The 19,812-nt window shown below is 48.4% G+C and overlaps 1 protein-coding gene across 9 annotated transcripts in view; it reads right to left on the bottom strand.

Moving 5' to 3' along the window:
* The window catches only part of ANKRD44 (ankyrin repeat domain 44), a 158,726-nt gene that overhangs the window by 59,458 nt on the left and 79,456 nt on the right, over positions 1 to 19,812 (bottom strand). For all 9 annotated transcript variants that reach the window (XR_013227993.1, XM_077319352.1, XM_077319358.1 and 6 more), the window contains exons 6-11: positions 18,421 to 18,508; positions 16,316 to 16,458; positions 6,451 to 6,663; positions 4,514 to 4,592; positions 2,466 to 2,580; positions 272 to 354 (exon numbers count right to left, since the gene is read on the bottom strand). Coding sequence is in view for 8 of the 9 variants with exons in the window: in XM_077319352.1 (XP_077175467.1) it covers positions 272 to 354; positions 2,466 to 2,580; positions 4,514 to 4,592; positions 6,451 to 6,663; positions 16,316 to 16,458; positions 18,421 to 18,508 (721 nt within the window). In the remaining variant the exon portion in view is untranslated. The remainder of the gene's footprint in view (positions 1 to 271; positions 355 to 2,465; positions 2,581 to 4,513; positions 4,593 to 6,450; positions 6,664 to 16,315; positions 16,459 to 18,420; positions 18,509 to 19,812) is intronic.

Here is a 19,812-nt window from a genome sequence, read left to right as displayed (position 1 = left end):
TCATTATCTATGGGCTACCAGGGACTGGGGAAAAAACCATTCTGCATGTTTGAGGCATGAACAGTACAGATGACATGATTGATACAGGTGATGGCAGATGAAGCATGATGCGTCAAGAGGCAAAGGAGCAAAGCATAAAGCATGCACATCAAGCAGAATGGGGAAGAGCAGAGCAGAGCCCACAGCTGCCATGAGCAAAAGAAGGAGGATTCCTAAGCAGCTCGTCCACAGCTGCAAGCCAGCTCCGCCGGTCTCCTTGGGATCCGCTTACCTGATGACAGCAACTTCCGGCAGCAGTCCGCATGAGCGTTAAGCACTGCCAAGTGTAAGGGGAACATGTCATGGATGCCGCACCTGAAACAAGGAGAACATTTCTTAGGAACACTGCCAAAGGAATCCTGTCATCCAGTTCTCGGTCCACCTAACAGTAACAGGATTCATATCGCATTTTTCCAACTTGTCAATAAGAACATCTTGGGGAATCTTATCGAAAGCTTCACTGAAATCAAGGTAAACTATGTCCACAACATTCCCCTGATCTAGCCAAGGTAGTAAGTTTCTCAAAAAAAAAGAGAGATAATGTTAGTCTGACATGACTTTTTCTTGAGAAAGCAAAAATGAATGAACTGGGAGGGGTAGGTTCCAGTGAAGAAACAAATATGAAATAGTACAGATGCACCAGGACATCAATATGGCAATAATAAATCCAAATAGAGTTGTCTCTCTTCAGTTTCAGATGTTTTTTAATTCTTACTTCGTATAAGTCCCAACCCGTTTCGCCTGCTGGCTTTGTCAAGGGACAAATTATTAGTGTTTCAGACAAACTTCATATAAGCAAATATTTGTCTCTTGGACAGAGTATAAGGTCATATTAACCGCAGCTACTCCTAACTAATGGAATTCCAGAGCCTGGAGATGTCCCAGAAGTATAATTTATCTCCAGATCAGTTTCCCAAAAGAAAATGGTTGTTTTGAAGGGTGGACTCCTCTAAGGTCCCTCCCCTCCCCAAACCCTGACTTGCCCCCCCCAAATATCCAGAAAAAACACATACTATTTCAAAACATAGAATGCAGCATCAACAGAGCCCTGTCATTATATGTGTATGTTCAGTCCGAATACGAGCTCTCCTTCTCTCTACTATGCTCAGTACAATGGTTGATCTAGTGCAGGGGTAGTCAAACTGCGGCCCTCCAGATGTCCATGGACTACAATTCCCAGGAGCCCCTGCCAGCATTCGCTGGCAGGGGCTCATGGGAATTGTAGTCCATGGACATCTGGAGGGCCGCAGTTTGACTACCCCTGATCTAGTGCTTATTTCTTCATCCCTTTAAAAAATGGTTGTTTCAGTTTCATGGCCTTTCAAGGCGTTTCCTGCTAATTCCACTCAAAACACATCTGCCACCTGGGCATCCATTCCGAAGGTCAACATGCAATCTTTGTTATTAACCTATTTTCAGATTTCCATTCTAGGTCCAGGGCAACTCATCTGGCTTTTGTCATGGATGTCTGCCTAAGATCTTCAAGCAGGCGTCTCATTTCGCTGAGCACCTCGGCCGCTGACACAGGTGTTTTATTTGATCAACGAACAGGCCAGTGAAGCATGTAATAGAAATTTCAAGTGGGGAAGCCAGGTAGCTGAACCTAGTTCTCTTGCTGATGCGCATTTCTACCTTGAAGCACCAAGAAAAGGATTTGGTGAAAACTTTTGAAAGGAGCTGGCTACAAAAGTCAGAATTCTCAAAGGCAGTTAAAAACACTCCCTCTCTAAAGCTTTCCTATCGGAAAAAATAAAATTTCTCATTTCCCAGGGCCAACCAGGGGGGAGGGGGGCACTTCCAAATGTCTAGGGGTTGGATCTCACAGGGTTTTTCATTCCATCCTGCCTAACTCCCCTCCTTAGTACCGTCCCTCTCTACTCCACAGGGCATTTGACCGTGCGAGCTCTAGGACGGTGGGCACAGACTTTTGCGTGGCCAGAGAGGATTCCCTTCTCCCATTTTCAGTGAGTTAGATCCAGCCCATCAAAAGATGCAAGCAGACCACCAAATCAGGTCTCCAAATACTGGTATGAAGGTTACATGGATTTCAGATGAAGTGTTAACATTCACCATTCCAACTAGGGTTGCGCACAGCGTCGTCCGAATCGGCCGCTCTGGGCCGCCGCAGCCAGTGCCTCACCGCGGGGGGTGGGGAGGGAGGGTGCGCGGCCACGCACCCTCCCTCTCCCCCCCCTCGCGGTGAGACACTGGCTGCAGCGGCCCGGAGCGGCCGATTCGGACGACACTGTGCGCAACCCTAATTCCAACCTCCTGTCATTTCAGCTGATAATTATCTGGCAATCCGGACACCAAATGTGAGCAGCCACCAAATCTACCTGGTTTCCTGTTGCCTTTTGCCAGAAAATTCACAGTGCCACTATCCCGTTATTGCAAAATAATTTGACAGCTCTGAGCAGCGTTCTTACCTGGCGCTATCCGCTCCACTGGTTATGAGGGTATTAATCAAGAGCTCGTGCCCATATCTCGCAGCCACATGGAGAGGGGTGTTACCGTCCTTATCCACACATTCTATTTCGCCTCCTGGAAGTGACATTTTAGAAGGCAGAAAGAAAGGCATCAGGGGCAGGAGCCATTCAGCGACTTGGGATTTCACGTTACAGCAGATTCACAGGGGATCCGTGCCAGTCTGCCGGTACTGGAATCCGCTGCCTCTCAGTAGCAAAATAACCACATTTCTTGCAAAATTGAATGATGAGATTATTATGATGGTGGTGCAGTGGGAATAAAAGGGGTTGGAGACCATATTGTGTGACTGGACTACGAACTGTGAATAGCTGAAAGTGCAGGTCATGAATCTGCAAACAGCAAGTGGCTACTGTATTTGTGAGCTCTCTCTCTCTCTCTCTCTCTCACACACACACACACACACACACGCATGCACTCACATACACAGAAGCCCCAACCCACAAAACTATTTATTTTTAGACTTTTAACAATACCAAAAATTAAGGTCTCACTCTGCAAATGGTGAATTATCCATCTTGCTACAGCAGAAACCATTAGTCAGAACGCATGGCCCTGTTCTTCCTGAACATCTTCCAAAATATAAATAATTATTTCCATGCAACCTAAGAAGGGCTTTTTTAAAAGCAGCTTTACTCTGTCCCACGGAAAGGAGTTACTTAAGTCTGTCCACCTCTATGATATCTTGCTCCCAGTTTAGTTAATCCAGATACCCAGAAATGTTTGCTTTTCTGACTCATTGCCAAGGTTATTCAGGCTGCAGCTAGCAAATTCGCCGCCAGAAACTCTCTCTTGCAACCAAAAGCAGCCTTTCTTCTAGTTCCAAAGCTCAGAACCAGTCATTGCCATTTCTGAAAATCTGAGACTGCAGTTTTTGCATAGCTCTCTTGATAAGCATTCAAGTAATTCAACTGGTACATAATTGCTCTGGGAGATGACATTATAATGTTTTGGATCTAGGCAAATGATGTAGTCTGGCACTCCCTTCACAGATTCAGCTGCTCTTCTGTAAGAAAATGACTTATGAAAGGTGGACCGAGTGATTACGGAAGATGCTGCCAAACACACAACAGCCTTGTGACTGCTTCCCCTTCACTTGACCCTGAATGTCTAGAGAAATGCACCACATGACATAATCGTGGTGCACCTTGGTTTGTCCCTGGAAACTCAAGACAGCACAGTGGAAGTAAGGGCCAAAACCGGCAGGGGGCACATTTTCTGGGGCAATGGGGAGAACTCAGTATCACAGCTCCTTTAATAACCTGTACCACACCCTGATTTTTCTTCAGCATTCTCTTAATTTTTGTTTTCTCTGCTGTCCAGATCCATCATCGAAAGTAGATCTTTCTGCAAAGGTTGTGCTGTACAGCCCCCAAGCTCTGGGATTCAGAGGTTTAGTGGCCCTGAATGGGGAGATTCCCCTCAGCCATCATGGCCAGGAGTCACTGACAGACCTATCCTCCATGAATCTACGATTCTATAAGAACATAAGAAGAGCCTTACTTGCGTCAGACCAGTGAAGGTCCATCCGGTCCAGCCTCCTGTCTTACACAGTGGCCAGAAACTCTAGAGGGCCAAGAAGAAGAAAGAGGAAGAGGAGCAGGAGGAGGAGAAGGAGGAGGAGGAGCAACCGTGAAGCTGGACGGGGCGTTCCCCCGCCCTCACCTTGGCGGTGGAGGGCATGCCGCTCCTCTGCCACAGCATCGTGGGGGCCCCCTGCTGCTGCTACAAAGCGCACCCAGCGCTTCCGGCCCCAAGTTGTGTACGCATGGCCGTTACAGCAGGGCAGGCCGCATACACCGGGGGAGCCCCTTCCCCGTGCATATGCGGGGGGAACGGCAGGGCATCCAACCCTGCCACAATGGCACGGTGGCAGCCCGGCGTGGCTGCCACTGAGCATAATCGGTCATTGTTTCTTAAGCAACCAAACCTTTGGGAAGAATGGAATGCAGTAAAAAGAACTGAAAGTTATAAGAAAAGACCCTCTTACCATTCTGAATGAGGGTTTGTGACCGTGTGAATCTCCCGTGCACTGCCGTCATATGCAGCGGACTCTTCCCGTCTGTACTCTGTCAAGTACAAAAGAAAAGAAAAAATCCCAAATAAACGAAAAGAAAAAAATCCCAAATCATTTGGAACCATTAGGAATGCCACATATCCATGGATCGTTCCAAATTTCAGAATTCTGGCCACAGAAAAGAAAATATTTCTGATTTTCTCTATGACATATCTAAGTCACAAACTTATCCCTTACTCTGCATGTTGTGATCTGCCCTGAGCTGGTCCACTGGGAGGGTGGTATAAAAATCAAATAAATAAAACGATAACAAAAAGGTCCCTTTTTTGTATTCTCTAATGTTTTTCTTAATCAGTTCATTCTTTCCCTTTTCATACAAAAAGTCTAGAAGGGGTTTCTAGTTAGTAATAAATCTGGATATTATCTTTTCTCTAATCAAAGGTTTTTAAAAAGTGTTATTAATGGATTCAGCCCATATGGCGGGCAGAATAATACACCTGAAGATCAACATTGCCTTCAGCTTTGAAAACACGGGATTCAGGTAGCGTTGCCAATCTCCAGTAAGGCCCGGTGTTCTCCAAGAATTACACGTGACCTCCCTCCTGGCTACAGAGGTCAGTTCCCCCTGGAGAAAACAAGCTGCTTTGGAGGGCAGGCTCCCTGACTGTGGTCAGAGCTTGACCTCATCACATTGACCCCACCACCAACACCATGTGCGGCATATGGCTTCCTCCCAGTAATATGTGCCAGGAAAGTGCCACGATAAATAGGAGTGATGCCATTTTCAGAGTGCACCTGGATTGGGCCGGCCCCTGGAGCACCCGCCTCCAGAAGGTGTCTGCAAGGCGCTCAGCAAGCTTCATGGCCAGACGCTGCCTGGCTGCTGAGGAGGGTGCTCCTGTGGTGCCCTGCCTGAGCTACACGTCGACGTGGCCACCAGTGGCTGTGGTGGCTTGACTGGCTGCCGTCGGCAGGGCTACCAGCTCAGCTGCCACATGCCAGAACGACTGGCTGCGTTGCTGTTGCCCCGGCTGGCAGCACAAGGGCCATGTCGACCGCTGTGCGCCACGCCACTTGCCTGCAGGGCCATCACCCAAGCTACAGGCAGGAACAGAAGGTAGGGTGGCAGCAGCCATCTCTGCAAGGGCCCACTGATGCCCGTTGCATTCCTGGATGCAACAGGCTTTCTGGCTAGTAAATACATAAATAAATGTGATTGTGTTTGGTTAAGGGTTTTGTAACCATGTCTCTGAAGCTGTCATAGAATTTGTTTTCCATTGTTAATGCTTGAAGTGCCTGCTTGCACTTCTGTAATGCTGTTTGTGCCTAAGCCCAGCTGCAAAGAGAGTTATGCTTGAGGACTGTAACATCCTATCTTCATTCTGCAAGCAAGCAGTCAGTGTTAGATCTCGTTTGGTCTGAACTGACTGGGAACAGAGTTAAGCTCTCTGCACCAGGATGGGTCCAGGATGCGTCTGTTAACCGTGATAAATGTTTTAGAGCTGCCTATTTAGTGATGTACCTGGGGGGGGGGGGTAGCTCTCAAGTATGCACCTGTCAAATGATGCCTTGTACAGGCACAGTTAGTGTCTTCTATTTAATGTCTGTTTGTTTACAGTACATTGTCTTTGACAACCCAAGCCAGGTCTAATCCTGACCTTCGTGCTGTGTCTTCACTCAACTCTCCTAAATGCCTCTGGAGTAACAGGAGCACTTATTGGACTTTGCTAACTAAGGGTGCGGGGTGAACTGGACACATGCACTTCAGTATCTGTACCCAGCTACAAAAACATCATGTAAAAACAGTATCCCTTGGTCGTCTTATCTCAGCATCTGTTTCCTTGCAATTTAATAGAAGTTTTAAATCAACGTAGAGATTAATTGTAGGCCTCAGAAATGGAGAACTTTACCTGAACATTCACATCTGCCCCATTGTTCACTAGCAGTTCCAGGCAAAGCGCTCCGTGAGTCGAAGCCGCAGCAAAATGCAGAGGCGTGAAGCCACTGTTGTTGGGCTGGTTGACATTCGCGCCGTAATCGATCAGCTCGTTGGCCACAGAATCCTGGCCATTGTAGCAAGCAATATGAAGTGCTGTATTTCCGTAGATGTTCATTTCATCAATCTGCAAGGAAACAGGAACGCTTAATTCGACTACAGGCATCAGCTTGTTGGATTTTGCCTTACCCACATCTGACCACTCGTTGGCACAGCTGGAGAGCTGAACAGCCGCATGTCGATCACCATAGGGCTGCCAACTGCAATTTGGGACATTTCTGGAGCCTGGGAACACTGAGGTTTGTGGAGGGGAGAGACCTCAGTGGGCTACAATGCCATAAAGCAGGGGTAGTCAAACTGCGGCCCTCCAGATGTCCATGGACTACAATTCAGACGGCTCTCTTTACCCGAAGTGGACGAGTTGCTAGGTTCGGTCAGAGCGACCACGTGCCCCCTCGACCCCTGTCTGTCATGGCTCCTCAAAGGAGGGGGCCAGAAGATAGGAGGCCAGCTCAGGGATATTGTCAATCTCTCCCTAGATTCCGGGGAGTTCCCTGAGCAGCTAAGGGAGGCAGTGGTTCGCCCTCTCCTGAAAAGATCTATGCTGGATCCGCGAGACCCAGACAGCTACCGCCCGGTATTGCACTTAGCGTTCCTGGGCAAGGTGGTTGAAAGGGCTGCGGCAGACCAGCTCCTGGCATTCTTGGAAGAAACTTCGGCACTCGATCCATATCAGTCTGGCTTCCGACCTGGCCACGGGGTGGAGACGGTGCTGGTCGCCCTGTTGGATGGCCTCCGTCGCCAGCTGGATAAGGGCGGGTCGGCAGTGCTGGTTCTTCTGGACCTGTCGGCCCCTTTTGACACCGTGGACCACGAATTGTTGGTCCATCGCCTCGCCGAAACGGGGATACGGGACACAGCTTTACGCTGGACACGCTCCTTTCTCCAGGACCGGACCCAGAGGGTAGCAGTGGGGGATGAGCTCTCGTGCTCCTACAGACTTCCATGTGGAGTCCCACAGGGCGCGGTCCTCTCCCCCACATTATTCAACATCTTTATGCACCTTCTGGCCCAGCTGATGCGGAGTTTTGGACTGGGTTGCCACCAGTACGCTGATGACACCCAGCTCTATCTCCTCATGGACGGCCGCCCAGACTCTCCCCCGGAACCATTTGCTAGATGTTTGGAAGCGGTGACAGAATGGTTCGAGCAGAGTCGTCTGAAACTCAACCCCTCCAAGACGGAGGTCCTGTGGCTGGGACGTAGGGGGCGGGATCAGGAAGCGCGCTTGCCCACCCTGGGAGGGGCGCATCTCACCATCGCGTCCCAGGCCAGGAATTTGGGCGTGATCATTGATGCCTCCCTAACTTTGGAGGCACAGATCAAAAGAGTAGCAGGCCAGGCATTCTTCCAACTTCGCCAGGCCCGACTACTAGCGCCCTACCTGTCCCCCGAACACCTGGCCACGGTGATCCATGCAACGGTCACCTCCAGAATAGATTTCTGTAACTCGCTCTACGCGGGCCTTCCCTTGTCCTTGATCCGGAAACTTCAGCTAGTGCAGAATGCAGCTGCTAGGGTCCTAACTGGCACACCTTGGAGGGCCCACATCCAGCCAGTGCTGAGGCAGCTGCATCGGTTGCCAATTGCTGCCCGGATCCGGTTCAAGGTTTTGGTTTTAACCTTCAAGGCTTTACGCGAGTTGGGACCCACATACCTGAGGGACCGCTTATCGCCCTATGCCCCCCGTAGAGCTTTACGTTCTGTGGGAGAAAATCTATTGGTCGTCCCCGGCCCTAGGGAAGCACGCCTGGCCTCAACCAGGGCCAGGGCCTTCTCGGTCCTGGCCCCTGCCTGGTGGAATGAGCTCCCGGGAGAGCTGCGGGCCCTGCGGGACCTTCCATCGTTCCGCAGGGCCTGCAAGACGGAGCTCTTCCGCCAGGTTTACGGTTGAGACCAGGCTTAACATCTACGCCCCCCCAGGACCTGAGGATTGGGATTAGACACGAGTACCATCAGTATCCCCTCTCCACTTGCTAGGGGGGGAATGGGTAGTTGATTAGCCGCTCTTGCCAGGTAGTTATTAACTATTGATATGTTAATTGGTTTTTAATGTATTTTATGGGGTTTTATACTGTTGTAACCCGCCACGAGCCACAAGGGAGTGGCGGGTAATAAATTCAATAATAATAATAATAATAATAATAATAATAATAATAATAATAATAATAATAATTCCTACTAGCCCTTGCCAGCAGGGGCTAATGGGAATTTTAGTCCATGGACATCTGGAGGGCTGCAGTTTGACTATCCCTGGCATAGAGTCCACCCTCCAAAGCAGGCATTTTCTCCAGGGGAACTCACCTCTGTCGTCTGGAGACCAGTGTCAAGATCACGTGCCTATTATTTATCTACACGCTCTTGCCTTGACAACTGTGACGCCATTTTGTATCTCTTTGCTCTTAGTAACTACCTTGCTTGTAATGAGTTGGGATGGGTCACAAGGTGGGGTGGGGATTAGTATTTGCCCCCTCTGACATTCTGTTGGGAGGAACAGGTAGAAATCTGTTGGTGCCTGAGCTTCGGTTGTCTCCATGTCCTTGGAGGTCAGGCAGGGATGCTGTGTCAGGCAATGGTTTCATTTTCAGGAGGTGTGAGAAGAAAATGGGAGGAAGGCCATCGAGGGTTTGGGTGCCTGAATTTGGAATGGGTGGGGGCAAAGGTTTGGAGATATAGGGGTGTTTGAGTAGTCCACGAAATTGGAGATGTCCAGTTTTGTTTGTTCCTGAATGAAGAGACTTCATCTACTAAACGTCTGCTTTTGGGGAATATCAACGGGAATCTCACACATTGCTAAGACTCATGAAAAACTATTCCTGACATCCTGCCATACACAGCATCATGTATGATTATGAGGATCGAAAGCCTATAAAGAATGAGGCGGACACCAAGGATGGCGCTGCCATCAACGATGCAAAGAAGCATGCCACTGCCAGGGTGGGCTCAGGAGACATACCCTTGGGCACCCAACTGTGGAAGTTAGGAGCCCCTGGCCAGCAGACCTCAGAGGTGGCCCCATGGCAAGTGACCACCCATTGCCACCAGATCCCATCCATCTATGACTGGGCCACTGGAGGCATGGATGATTTCATTGGCCAGACAAATGGGCATGAAGCTCGAGTGCAAGAATGCTCAGCTCCTCAAGGACATGGAAGACCCCTGAGACTTAGATGCAGGGCCTGAAGACCGTAGTGCTTGTCAATCCCCCCCCAACCAACCAACCAACCAACTGCAAGGCCAGCAGGTGTGTGAGGAGGCCCTGGAAGAACTAACTGCCAGCCACTCCAGCTGGGCCCCCACAAGAAAACCTGCCAGCCAATCCAGCTGGGCCCCCACAATCTCCCAAACCCTGACAGTCATGTTCAATGGTGCAGCTGAGAACCTCTCCTACTTTGCTGTGCTTAATGAGCAAATAGGGGGGCTTTGAAATGAATGCCAGCAAGGTTACCTACGTGGGGGCTTGCTGTAGGGAGAGACAGTGTATTGGTTGGTTGACCTTTTTGACATGGATTCTCCAGAGCTGGAGGACTCTGGTGCCTTTATGCAGGCCTTGCAAGAGGATTTTCCAAGAGAATTGGGACAAATCACAGTTGCAATGCCTGAAACAGGGACCCTGGCTAGTGACGCGCTAAGATGGGGAATTCTACCACCTTGCCCTGAGATTCTGTATTGGGCCCTGATGCATGACAACCCCTAACCGTGATGGCTGGAGAGGGTGAGAACCATGCCCAACTAGTGAAGATCTCTAAGCAGCACCAGGGCTGGGGCAGCAAGCCATCAGGAGCCCAATCCAGCGGTTCCCAGAAAGGTGAGCCTGGCCAGGGTGGCCCAGGAGAGCAAAGCAGGAACAGAGATACCATCAGGGCCTGTATCTGGGTTTTGGGGCATTGGGACCTTTCCTCATGGAGTGCCCCAAGAAGGCTCCTCCCTCTGGAAGGTCTACTGCAGAGGCTACCTCATGCCCATTTGGAAGGACCCAAGAGCAAGTGCAAGTTTTTTTTCCCCATAGAGTTGGAAGGGGCCATACAGACCATCTAGTCCAACCCCCTGCTCTACACAGGATCAGCCCTAAGCATCCTAAAGCATCCAAGAAAAGTGTGTATCCAACCTTTGCTTGAAGACTGCCAGTGAGGGGGAGCTCACCACCTCCTTAGGCAGCCTATTCCACTGCTGAACTACTCTGACTGTGAAAATTTTTTTCCTGAGATCTAGCCTATATCGTTGTACTTGTAGTTTAAACCCATTACTGCGTGTCTTTTCCTCTGCAGCCAACGGGAACAGCATCCTGCCCTCCTCCAAGTGACAACTTTTCAAATACTTAAAGAGGGCCATCTGTCCCCTCTCAACCTCCTTTGCTCCCGGCTGAACATTCCCCTCAACCTATCTTCATAGGGCTTGGTCTCTTGCCCCCAAGTTGAGGGGCTGCCTCGCAGCAGTCCTGATGGCACCAGTGGTGGGATTTGAGACCAGCACTCTGGAAGACTCCTTGGAGGAGGAGTCCAAGCCCCAACAGCCACGGGGAAATGGGAAAGACCTATTGTAAAAAGTGCCCAACAGCAGGCCCAAAAGCCGGGCGTGGTTGCTACTCCAGTGAGTACAAATACATCCCTTTTGCTGATCCCAGTGACTTTAGGGAATCCTTACCAGGGGATGAATATGATGCTGCACCTGATTTTGGACTCTGGTTGTAACCAGACATTGATTAATCACGTGGTGCTGGAGGGTCTAAAATTGAGACTAGGGGAACATGAGCAGCCCATCATCTTTGCACAGTTGGATGGAAACCTAGCAGGGGGAGAGGTGACCAAGCAATGGAGCCAGTGGACATGGACACTGAGGTCCCCAGGGCCAAATGCTCCCTGATACTGGGACTGGACTGTTTAGAAAGGCATAACCCAGGCATGGACTGGAGTGCCCGCATCTTGTCCTGGGAGATTTTTTTTTTAACTGAAAGAAGATGACTAATTCTACATCTGAACTGAAAGCAAAACACCTCCAAATATAAATGATTAAATAAAAACAGATTCACCTTTGGTGTAGACATTTTTCTGGGTAAAGGATGAATATAATATTTTAAGAATGTAACTTGGACAGAGAACACTGGCAAAGATTATACTGATTTTTGAAATATTGGAAAGATAAGCTTACCCTATATGAGAATTTGGGCGGAAAGAGGGGAAAAGATTAACACTGGGAAGTATCCAGAGGTAAAATATGTTAAGTATAATAGTTTTGGGATATAACACTGAAGAGGGAGAATTTTTTTAAAAGGTAAGATCCAGAAGGATGCAGCACTAGATGGCGATATAATTGCGCATTCTAGAGCTGTCCCTCTATTTAAGCATGTTAAGAGAACTCATTGTAGAGCCCCAGTTTTGGAGAGTTTGCCATCCCTAACTCTGAGGATGGCCTTTACTCATCTTGCAAAATTACCACTGGTAGTACGTAGTGGCCGGTTCTCCCATCTCCCCGTATCTGAAGGCACTTGTATATGTGATAAGGGAGTGGTTGAGGACCTTGTGCACTATGTTAAGGACTGCCCCCTTTACGATACACCAAGAGGTAAGTTTATTGAAAGAATATTTCCTATTAGCTCAGGTATTTCCAAAATGGAAAGTCTGATTTTTCTATTATCATACAATGATACCTATGTCACCCACAGAGTTCCATTGTTTGCCCGCAAAGCTCAATCCTTCAAAGATGGAGCTCCTATGACTAGGTAGGAAGGGTCCAAGCAAGCGCCTGCCCATCCTGGATGTACAACCATCTGTGGTTCACTCCTCCAGGAACCTGGGCATGATCCTGGACACTTCCCTCTCTATGGGCACAGATCAGAGGAGTAGAGTGGCTGGCGTTTTACCACCTGGATCAAGCCAAAATACTAGTGCCCTACTTGGCCCTGACACACCTAGGCACAGTGATCTATGTGATGGTGACCTCTAGACTGGATTTCTCCAACTCGCTCTACGCGGGCCTATCCTTATCCCTGATCTAGAAGCTAAAATTGGTCCAGGGTTCTCATGGGAACTCAGTGGAAGACCCACATCCAGCCATACTCCAACAACTGCACTGGCTACCAATTGAATCCTGGATCAGGATTAAAGTCTTGGTAATCACCATCAGGGCAATATGCAGTCTAGGCTCAGGGACTGCCTCCCTATCTATGCCTCTCAAAGAGCACTACACCAACCACCTGGCCCCAAGCAAACATGTTTGGCCTCAACCAGGGCCAGAGCCTTGTCTGTCCTGGCCCCAACATGGTCCGGGCCTTGTCGGAACTAGCACAGTTCTACAGGGCCTGCAAAATAGAGCTCTTCTACCAGGCATTTGGTTGAGGCCAATCAAACCAGCAACATCTACTGAGCCCCCAGAGCCCCTCTTCCCATAAAGGTGTACCCATTAAATACATCTAGGGGAATCCTGCCCTGACCAATCTATGAAGTTCCAATCCCAATTGATATGTTAACGTTCAATCATTACTGCCGTTACTGCTACTATTATTCGTTATTGTCATTATCACTACTGTTATAATCCCTATTACTGTTATTGCATTTATATTGTACCTGTTCTTATTTTCTGCAAACTGCCCTGAGCTGCAAGAGGAGGGTGGTATATAAATATAACAAATAAAATAAATAAAAACTCTAGTTGTTGTTGTGTTGTTAGTTGCAAAGTCGTGTCTGACCCATCGCGACCCCATGGACAATGATCCTTCAGGCCTTCCTGTCCTCTACAATTCCCCGGAGTCCATTTAAGTTTGCACCAACTGCTTCAGTGACTCCATCCGGCCACCTCATTCTCTGTTGTCCCCTTCTTCTTTTGCCCTCAATCGCTCCCAGCATTAGGCTCTTCTTCAGGGAGTCCTTCCTTCTCATGAGGGGGCCAAATTAGGTTTTTTGGCCACTTTGGCCTAAAAATCTAGTTATTTGCTGTCAAATATTGTAATTGTTAATGCTATAATATAAAAATTATTTTATATCTTCTCTTTGAAATTATGCCATCAAGCAATCAATCCAACTTATATTGTAATATTGGTTGAGAATAATAATAATATTTATTTTTGTATTCTGCCCTTTTTCATAAGGAAACGGTCAACCGTTAATAAACACAATAAACACATTTGATAAAAATTAGCAAGCTAAGGTGTAAAATAATCATGAAATATATTTTAATAGTTAATAGCTTTTATTGTATTGGCCAAAGGCCTCTATACAGTGAAATTAAATAAAAAGGAAAAAGAAAACGTATGATTAAACTAATATTAATATTAATATTTAATTTATTTCCCACCACTCCTGAGGCTGGCTCATGGCAGGTTACAAACGTCCAATAAAAATCCCATTAGAACCCTATTAAAAACGGACCACAAAATCACAGTATCAGACACATGGCGAAATACCTCCAACTCCCCCCACTCCCCCCACTCTTACCAGTGGAGGGAAGGAAAGAGGTCAGATCACAGTAATGCTGTTTAACACCAGGGGGGACCCATTGATCATCCTTACTGCCCCCAACCTCAACCATAGACCTGGCAGAAGAGCTCAGTTTTGCAAGACCTGTGGAATGCTGACACCTCCCGCTGGGCCTATAGCTCACCCGGGAGCTCATTCCACCAGGTCGGAGCCAGGCGTGCTTCCCTGGAGCTATGAACGACCAGTAAATTGTTGCCCATTTTTACCTTCAAGGCCCTGCACGATCCCTCAGGTATGTGGGTCCCAGACCGTGCAGGGCCTTGAAAGTTAAAACCAAAACCCTGAACGGGATCCGGACAGTAACTGGTAACCAGTTCAACTGCCTCAGTACCGGCTGGATATGGGCCCTCCACAGTGTTCCTTAGGTTAGCATTTTTTCCCTGTGGCCATTATGGTTCTAATATTTCTAGCTGCAAGAGCATAAAGAGCCATTCTATTGGATATAAACGGATCGATATCAGACAATAAAAATATCAATATGTTATGATCAGGCAGGAAAAGTAAATGAGGTTCTATTCCTCAGTTTCTCCCATAATAGTGCCCTGGGAATCGCATCAAATGCACTCCTGACATCAATAAATGCCACATAAAGTTTTCGTTTTTCTGCATCAATTATTTATCAACTAGAAACACAAGAGTAGAGGAATGGTCCAGAATCAATTTCCCTGTTGTAAATCCAATTTGCTCTGGGCCAATAATTCTATTCTTGTTTATCCAAATCAATGAGTGTTGCTTTCTTTCATACAGTGCATGAGGGCAGTGTGTGAGAGAATATAGGATGCAGGAGAGTGGGGGCTGTTTGACTGTGGTGTTTCCAAGAACGCTTCACCCTCCTTTATAGAATAAAGTGTGGACAGGCCTTCTCTTAGCTTCTGTACCTTCTCCTCCAGGAGCACTTGCACTTGGTGCATATGCATTTAAAGTTACCCTGAGGTGAAAATACAAACATGTCAAAGACAGTGCATGTCACAGCCTCAGGTCCATCGCCAGCTACGCTGCTTTGATCAATTGCAGGAAGAACCAGACCCCTTCTGAAAACTCTGGAACATTTACAGAGTCCCCAGGCTTGATCCACAAGCCAAGAGCTCTTTAGCAAGAGCCTTTTATAGCACAAAGGCCCACACAGAAGAAGGTGGAGCCAGCAGTCAGCCCCAGGCAAAACTGCCAACTAATGCAAATCAGCTAATGCAATTAGCTGTAATCCTCCACCACCCGGGCAAGGAACAGACAAAAAAAATCCAACACTGGAACAGCCCCCACTCTCCTGCAACCTATATACCTTCACAGACTACCCTCTGTCAGAATGAAAGCAACACTCACCGGTACCTCCTGAGCTGGTTCTTTCTCCTTCTTGCACTGGTTTTTATACCCCTATTTTCACTGGCCAAAGGATTCTCAAAGTGGCTTACAAACACTTTTCTCTTCCTGTCCCCACAACAACAATCTGGGCGATTCGTGGGACTGAGAGAGCTCTGAGAGAACTGTGAATGGCCCAAGGTCACCCAGCTGGCTGCAAGTGGAGGAGGAGTGGGGAATGAAACCCGGTTCACCAGATTAGATATCGCTGCTCTTAATCACTACACCCAGTTGAGGAATGCCAGCCTCCTGGAGATCCCCCGGAATTACAGCTCATCTCCAGGCGACAGAGATCAGTTTCCCATGGAGAAAATGGATATTATGTGGCATTTCACCCCACTCTGTCTCCCCCTCCAAGATCTGGCAACCCTACCCCCCCCCCGCGGGTAGCTGGGGGGATGGGACCTGTCAACCCTGGGATATACAGGACAGCTAGCGTGGGATAGGCAGTAAGAGAGTTGGGAGGAGGGCTCAGAAAGCTGGGTTCAAATCTCCACTTGCACTCACCCTCCCTCAGCCTAACCTCAGCCTCCCAGGGTTGTTGTGAAGATAAAATGGGGAACAGGAAAGTGATACAAGCCATCTTGGCTCCCCACTAGGGAGACTGGGAGGGGGGGTTGCAAAGAAAGTGAAGTTAATCAATACATAAGACCATACAGCCAGACGGAACGACAACTGAAGGATGGCAAAGGTGGCTGGGATGGTGAGCAATATGCCATGGAGATGTCATAAATAGGTTCTTCCGTAAACCCTGCTGACAATACAATACATTTTAAAGTCACCGAAAGTCTAATTCCACAGCCAAGTCAGAGCCACAAAGAGAAGGGACACGGCAGGGAGAAAAGGACTGCAGCGATCCTAAAAGAGACCCCCCCCCCCCCGGCTGCTCACCTCCACCCCGAGGTTGAGGAGGTGCTTGATCACGCCGATCTGGCCGTTGGATGCCGCAGCGTGGAGAGGCGTGTAGCCCTTCTTGTCCTTCGAGGTCACCTCAGCGCCGTGATTGATCAGCAAGGCAACCACTTCCAAGTGGCCTTAGGAAAGAGAAAGCAGAAGGGTGGTCCTGACCTCATCGGATTGGGCAAATTTCCCTTCAAGCAGGTGGTGCTTCGCTTTGGGGTCAGAATCTCTGGCAACATGACAGGTGGGTTCATCCCAAGCACTTTAAACAAGGTAACTCTTCTGTCTGCTCGATCGTCTTACATTTTCACTAGAATCTCTGCATGGTTTAACTTTTACAAAAGACATTTTAGGATTTTAGTCCCCCCCCCCCCCGCCCCCGTATCTGTGCTATCAACAATGCCTAAACTGCCCAGGAGACAAATTTCCTGGCAGACTGCAATTTTCCACCCTCGCAATGAGAGGATATTCTGCACTGATAAAGGATCAATGGTTTGAACAAAATCACTGGATTCGCATCCAAAGAAACCTGCAAATCTCGGATTATATTCTGGCATGCTGGAGTTCACACATCAAATCAGAGCAACTGGCATGGATTTCTTATTGACACCAAGTGGCTATGAGTGTGTACGCAGGTGCGTGGAGATTGGCAGGTGATAGGAACATGAAGGGAAGACCATCCAATGATATGTGGTTGGAGGGTTGCTGAGTGAAGGTGCTGAACATCCATCTCTTCAGAGTGGGCATATCGAGTTCACTCTCCACCCCAGAAGAGGCCTCAGACCAGGAGGGGAAGGGGTTGAATCTTTGCTCTGACCCAACTTCTCCCATCAGGACTCTCATAAAGACATAAAAGAAGCCAGGCCAGATCAGGTCAGTCGCCCATCCGGTCCACGAATCTGTTTCACACGGTGGCCAAAACCCAGGGGCCATCAGGAGGTCCACCTGCAGGACCAGAACTGCAGAAGACCTCCCACTGTTGCCCCCCCAGCACCAAAAAGACCGAGCATCACTGTCCCACTGTTCCTCTAGACCTTGTGGCTAATAGCCACATACAGACCTCTGCTGCACATGTTTATCCTTATCTCATTTCACTCTCTTGCCCTTCTCTCTGTGGGGAAAGAGTAGCCCCTAGAGGGTTCTCCTAGGCTGTAGGCTGGAAATACTTAAATTGTGTTGGAATATGCAAGATATACAGTAGGCATAACTAAGCAGGGGACGTCGGAGATGTGCCGTTAGCATTCTTCGGTCAGGAGCTTTGTGATATTTTTCAAATGATTTCCTCCAGGGTCCTTACAGGCTCAATGGGAGACTTCCTGCTCTTTTGAGCTCCCTGCTTGCCTTCAGAAAGGACACAGCAGACTGAATGAATAACAGAACAGTTAGATGGTTAGGACTAATTCTCTCTCTCTCTCTCTCTCTCTCTCTCTCTCTCTCTCTCTCTCTCTCTCTCTCGCTACACTGTTCCTTTTCTTAATAAACGTATTGTATTCTTTTAAGCAGCTTGGTGCTCTGATCTGTCGCATATTCAGACTCTGCCCACAAATAGCTCCTCACAGTTTCAGCAAGGCCATCCACCTTCCCCCGGTTTGTGGGACAGGCCAAACCTACGCTTTGCCTCCCATCTCCTGCAAAGTCTTGGGAATGGCCTGCTCCCCCTAGTGGCCAACTGTGCTCTGGCTTCCTCCCTGGACTTTTCCCCAAGTAGCCACTGTTGAGCGATGGAGGAACAGCTTTGGTTTCTGCCACAGTGTTACCAGCCGGCCACTCACTTCTGCTGTTCTGAGGGAGCCTGCAGCTGCCCCGTAGCCAAGCCCTGTGTCCTCCTCTCATGCCCACAGATGGGCAGCAGCCCCTTCCTCCTGCCCCACCTTCCTAAACGCTTGCAAGACCAGTGCCAGAGCCCCCTCCGGCCCCAGCGCCTGACGCATTCATGACCTTCCTGAACGTCATGATCAGATCTAAATTTGTATCCAGCAGAACTTCAGAGAAGAAGATGTTCACAGTACAACAGACCTATGGAAGAGTTCCTCACCTCCACAATGGGAAGCAACCGGAAACAGTCTGTGTGGTTTTTAAAAAGAAGAAGCTCTTACCCATGTAAGCTGCCCAGTGCAAAGCTCTTCGATCCTTTTTGTCAAAGGCATTGATGTTGGCCCCTTTCGCCAAAAGCAAGTTCACCATCTGGAGCAGGACAAGGAAAAACAGAAACCCTGAGGTCATCCAAGCTGTCCTGTCCCATAGGTACTTATGGGGTGACATTAGTTGGGTAGAAAAGAACGATGGCACACACAGGACTTGCTGATAATACATAAGCACAGGAAAGTGATTTGTACTGAGGCAGACTAGTGGTCTGTCTTGCTCAGGATAGTCTAATCATAAAATCATAGAATAACAGTGTTGGAAGAGTCATCTAGTCCAACCCCCTGCAGAATGCAGGAAATTCGCAACTACTTGCCCACCCACAGTGGCCCCAATTCCATCAACAGATGATTCCCCCCCCCCTCAAAACAAATCTGCCGGCATCTATACTTTGCAGTACTGGGGCTTTCAGAGCACTTTTCTCAGGTGTAGCAAGTTATATCCACTCCTGGATATCGCAGACAAAAGGTAGTGTCACTGTGGACTCAATCATGGACATTGCAGAGGGAAAATGTAAAACGCCCAAAATCAAGTGCAGAACGGAGGGGGGGGGCAGATTCTTCGGGCTGAAAGAGCATAAAAAGCCTAGTGCAGACTTGACCCAGGTAAAACAGACCAAGTTCTTTCAACCTTTCCTTGTATATCTTGGTCCCCAAGCCCCTCACCATTTTCATTGCCCTCCTATGGACATGCTCCGGTTTGTTTACAGCCTTATTCAATTGCAGTGCCTCAAACTGATCACAATATTCTAATTGAGGTCTAACCAGAACAGAATAATGCATTTATTTTTATTTTATTTATTATATTTATATACTGCCCTCCCTGGAGGCTCAGGGCAGTTTACATAAAACGTAGAAAACAATACAAGAAACAATCCATAACATATAAATAACCATAACATTAATACTATTAACACTGATAATTGTAACAGTGCAAACAGTGCAAACAGGTCCAGGAGCAGAATGCATGAATGGATTTCTGGGAGGAAGAGAGCAGGGACCCTGCAGATGTTGTTGGTTACACCTGGTCTCAGCCAAATGCCTAGGGGAGGAGCTCTCTTTTAGCTCCGTCCGGGCCCTGATCTCCTCAGGGAGCTCATTCCACCAGGTGGGGGGCAGGACAGAGTTGAGGCCAGGCAGGCTTCTTTAGGACCAGGGATCATTAGCCGGTTGTTGTTGGTGGAGCATAGAGCTCTTTGAGGGGCATAGGCAGGTAATGCGGTACCATCACCTTACACAATCTGGACACTATACTTCTTTGGATACAGCCCCGAATCCTTTTTGCATGTACTACTGCCAAGACAGGTCTCCCATCCAAAGACTGACCAAGTTTGACCCTCTTTGGCT

This window comes from Paroedura picta, chromosome 2 (genome assembly GCF_049243985.1).
Source record: "Paroedura picta isolate Pp20150507F chromosome 2, Ppicta_v3.0, whole genome shotgun sequence".
Lineage (NCBI taxonomy): Eukaryota > Metazoa > Chordata > Lepidosauria > Squamata > Gekkonidae > Paroedura > Paroedura picta.
Note: the sequence above shows the minus strand (reverse complement) of the source record. Positions and strands in the feature narration are given on the sequence as shown.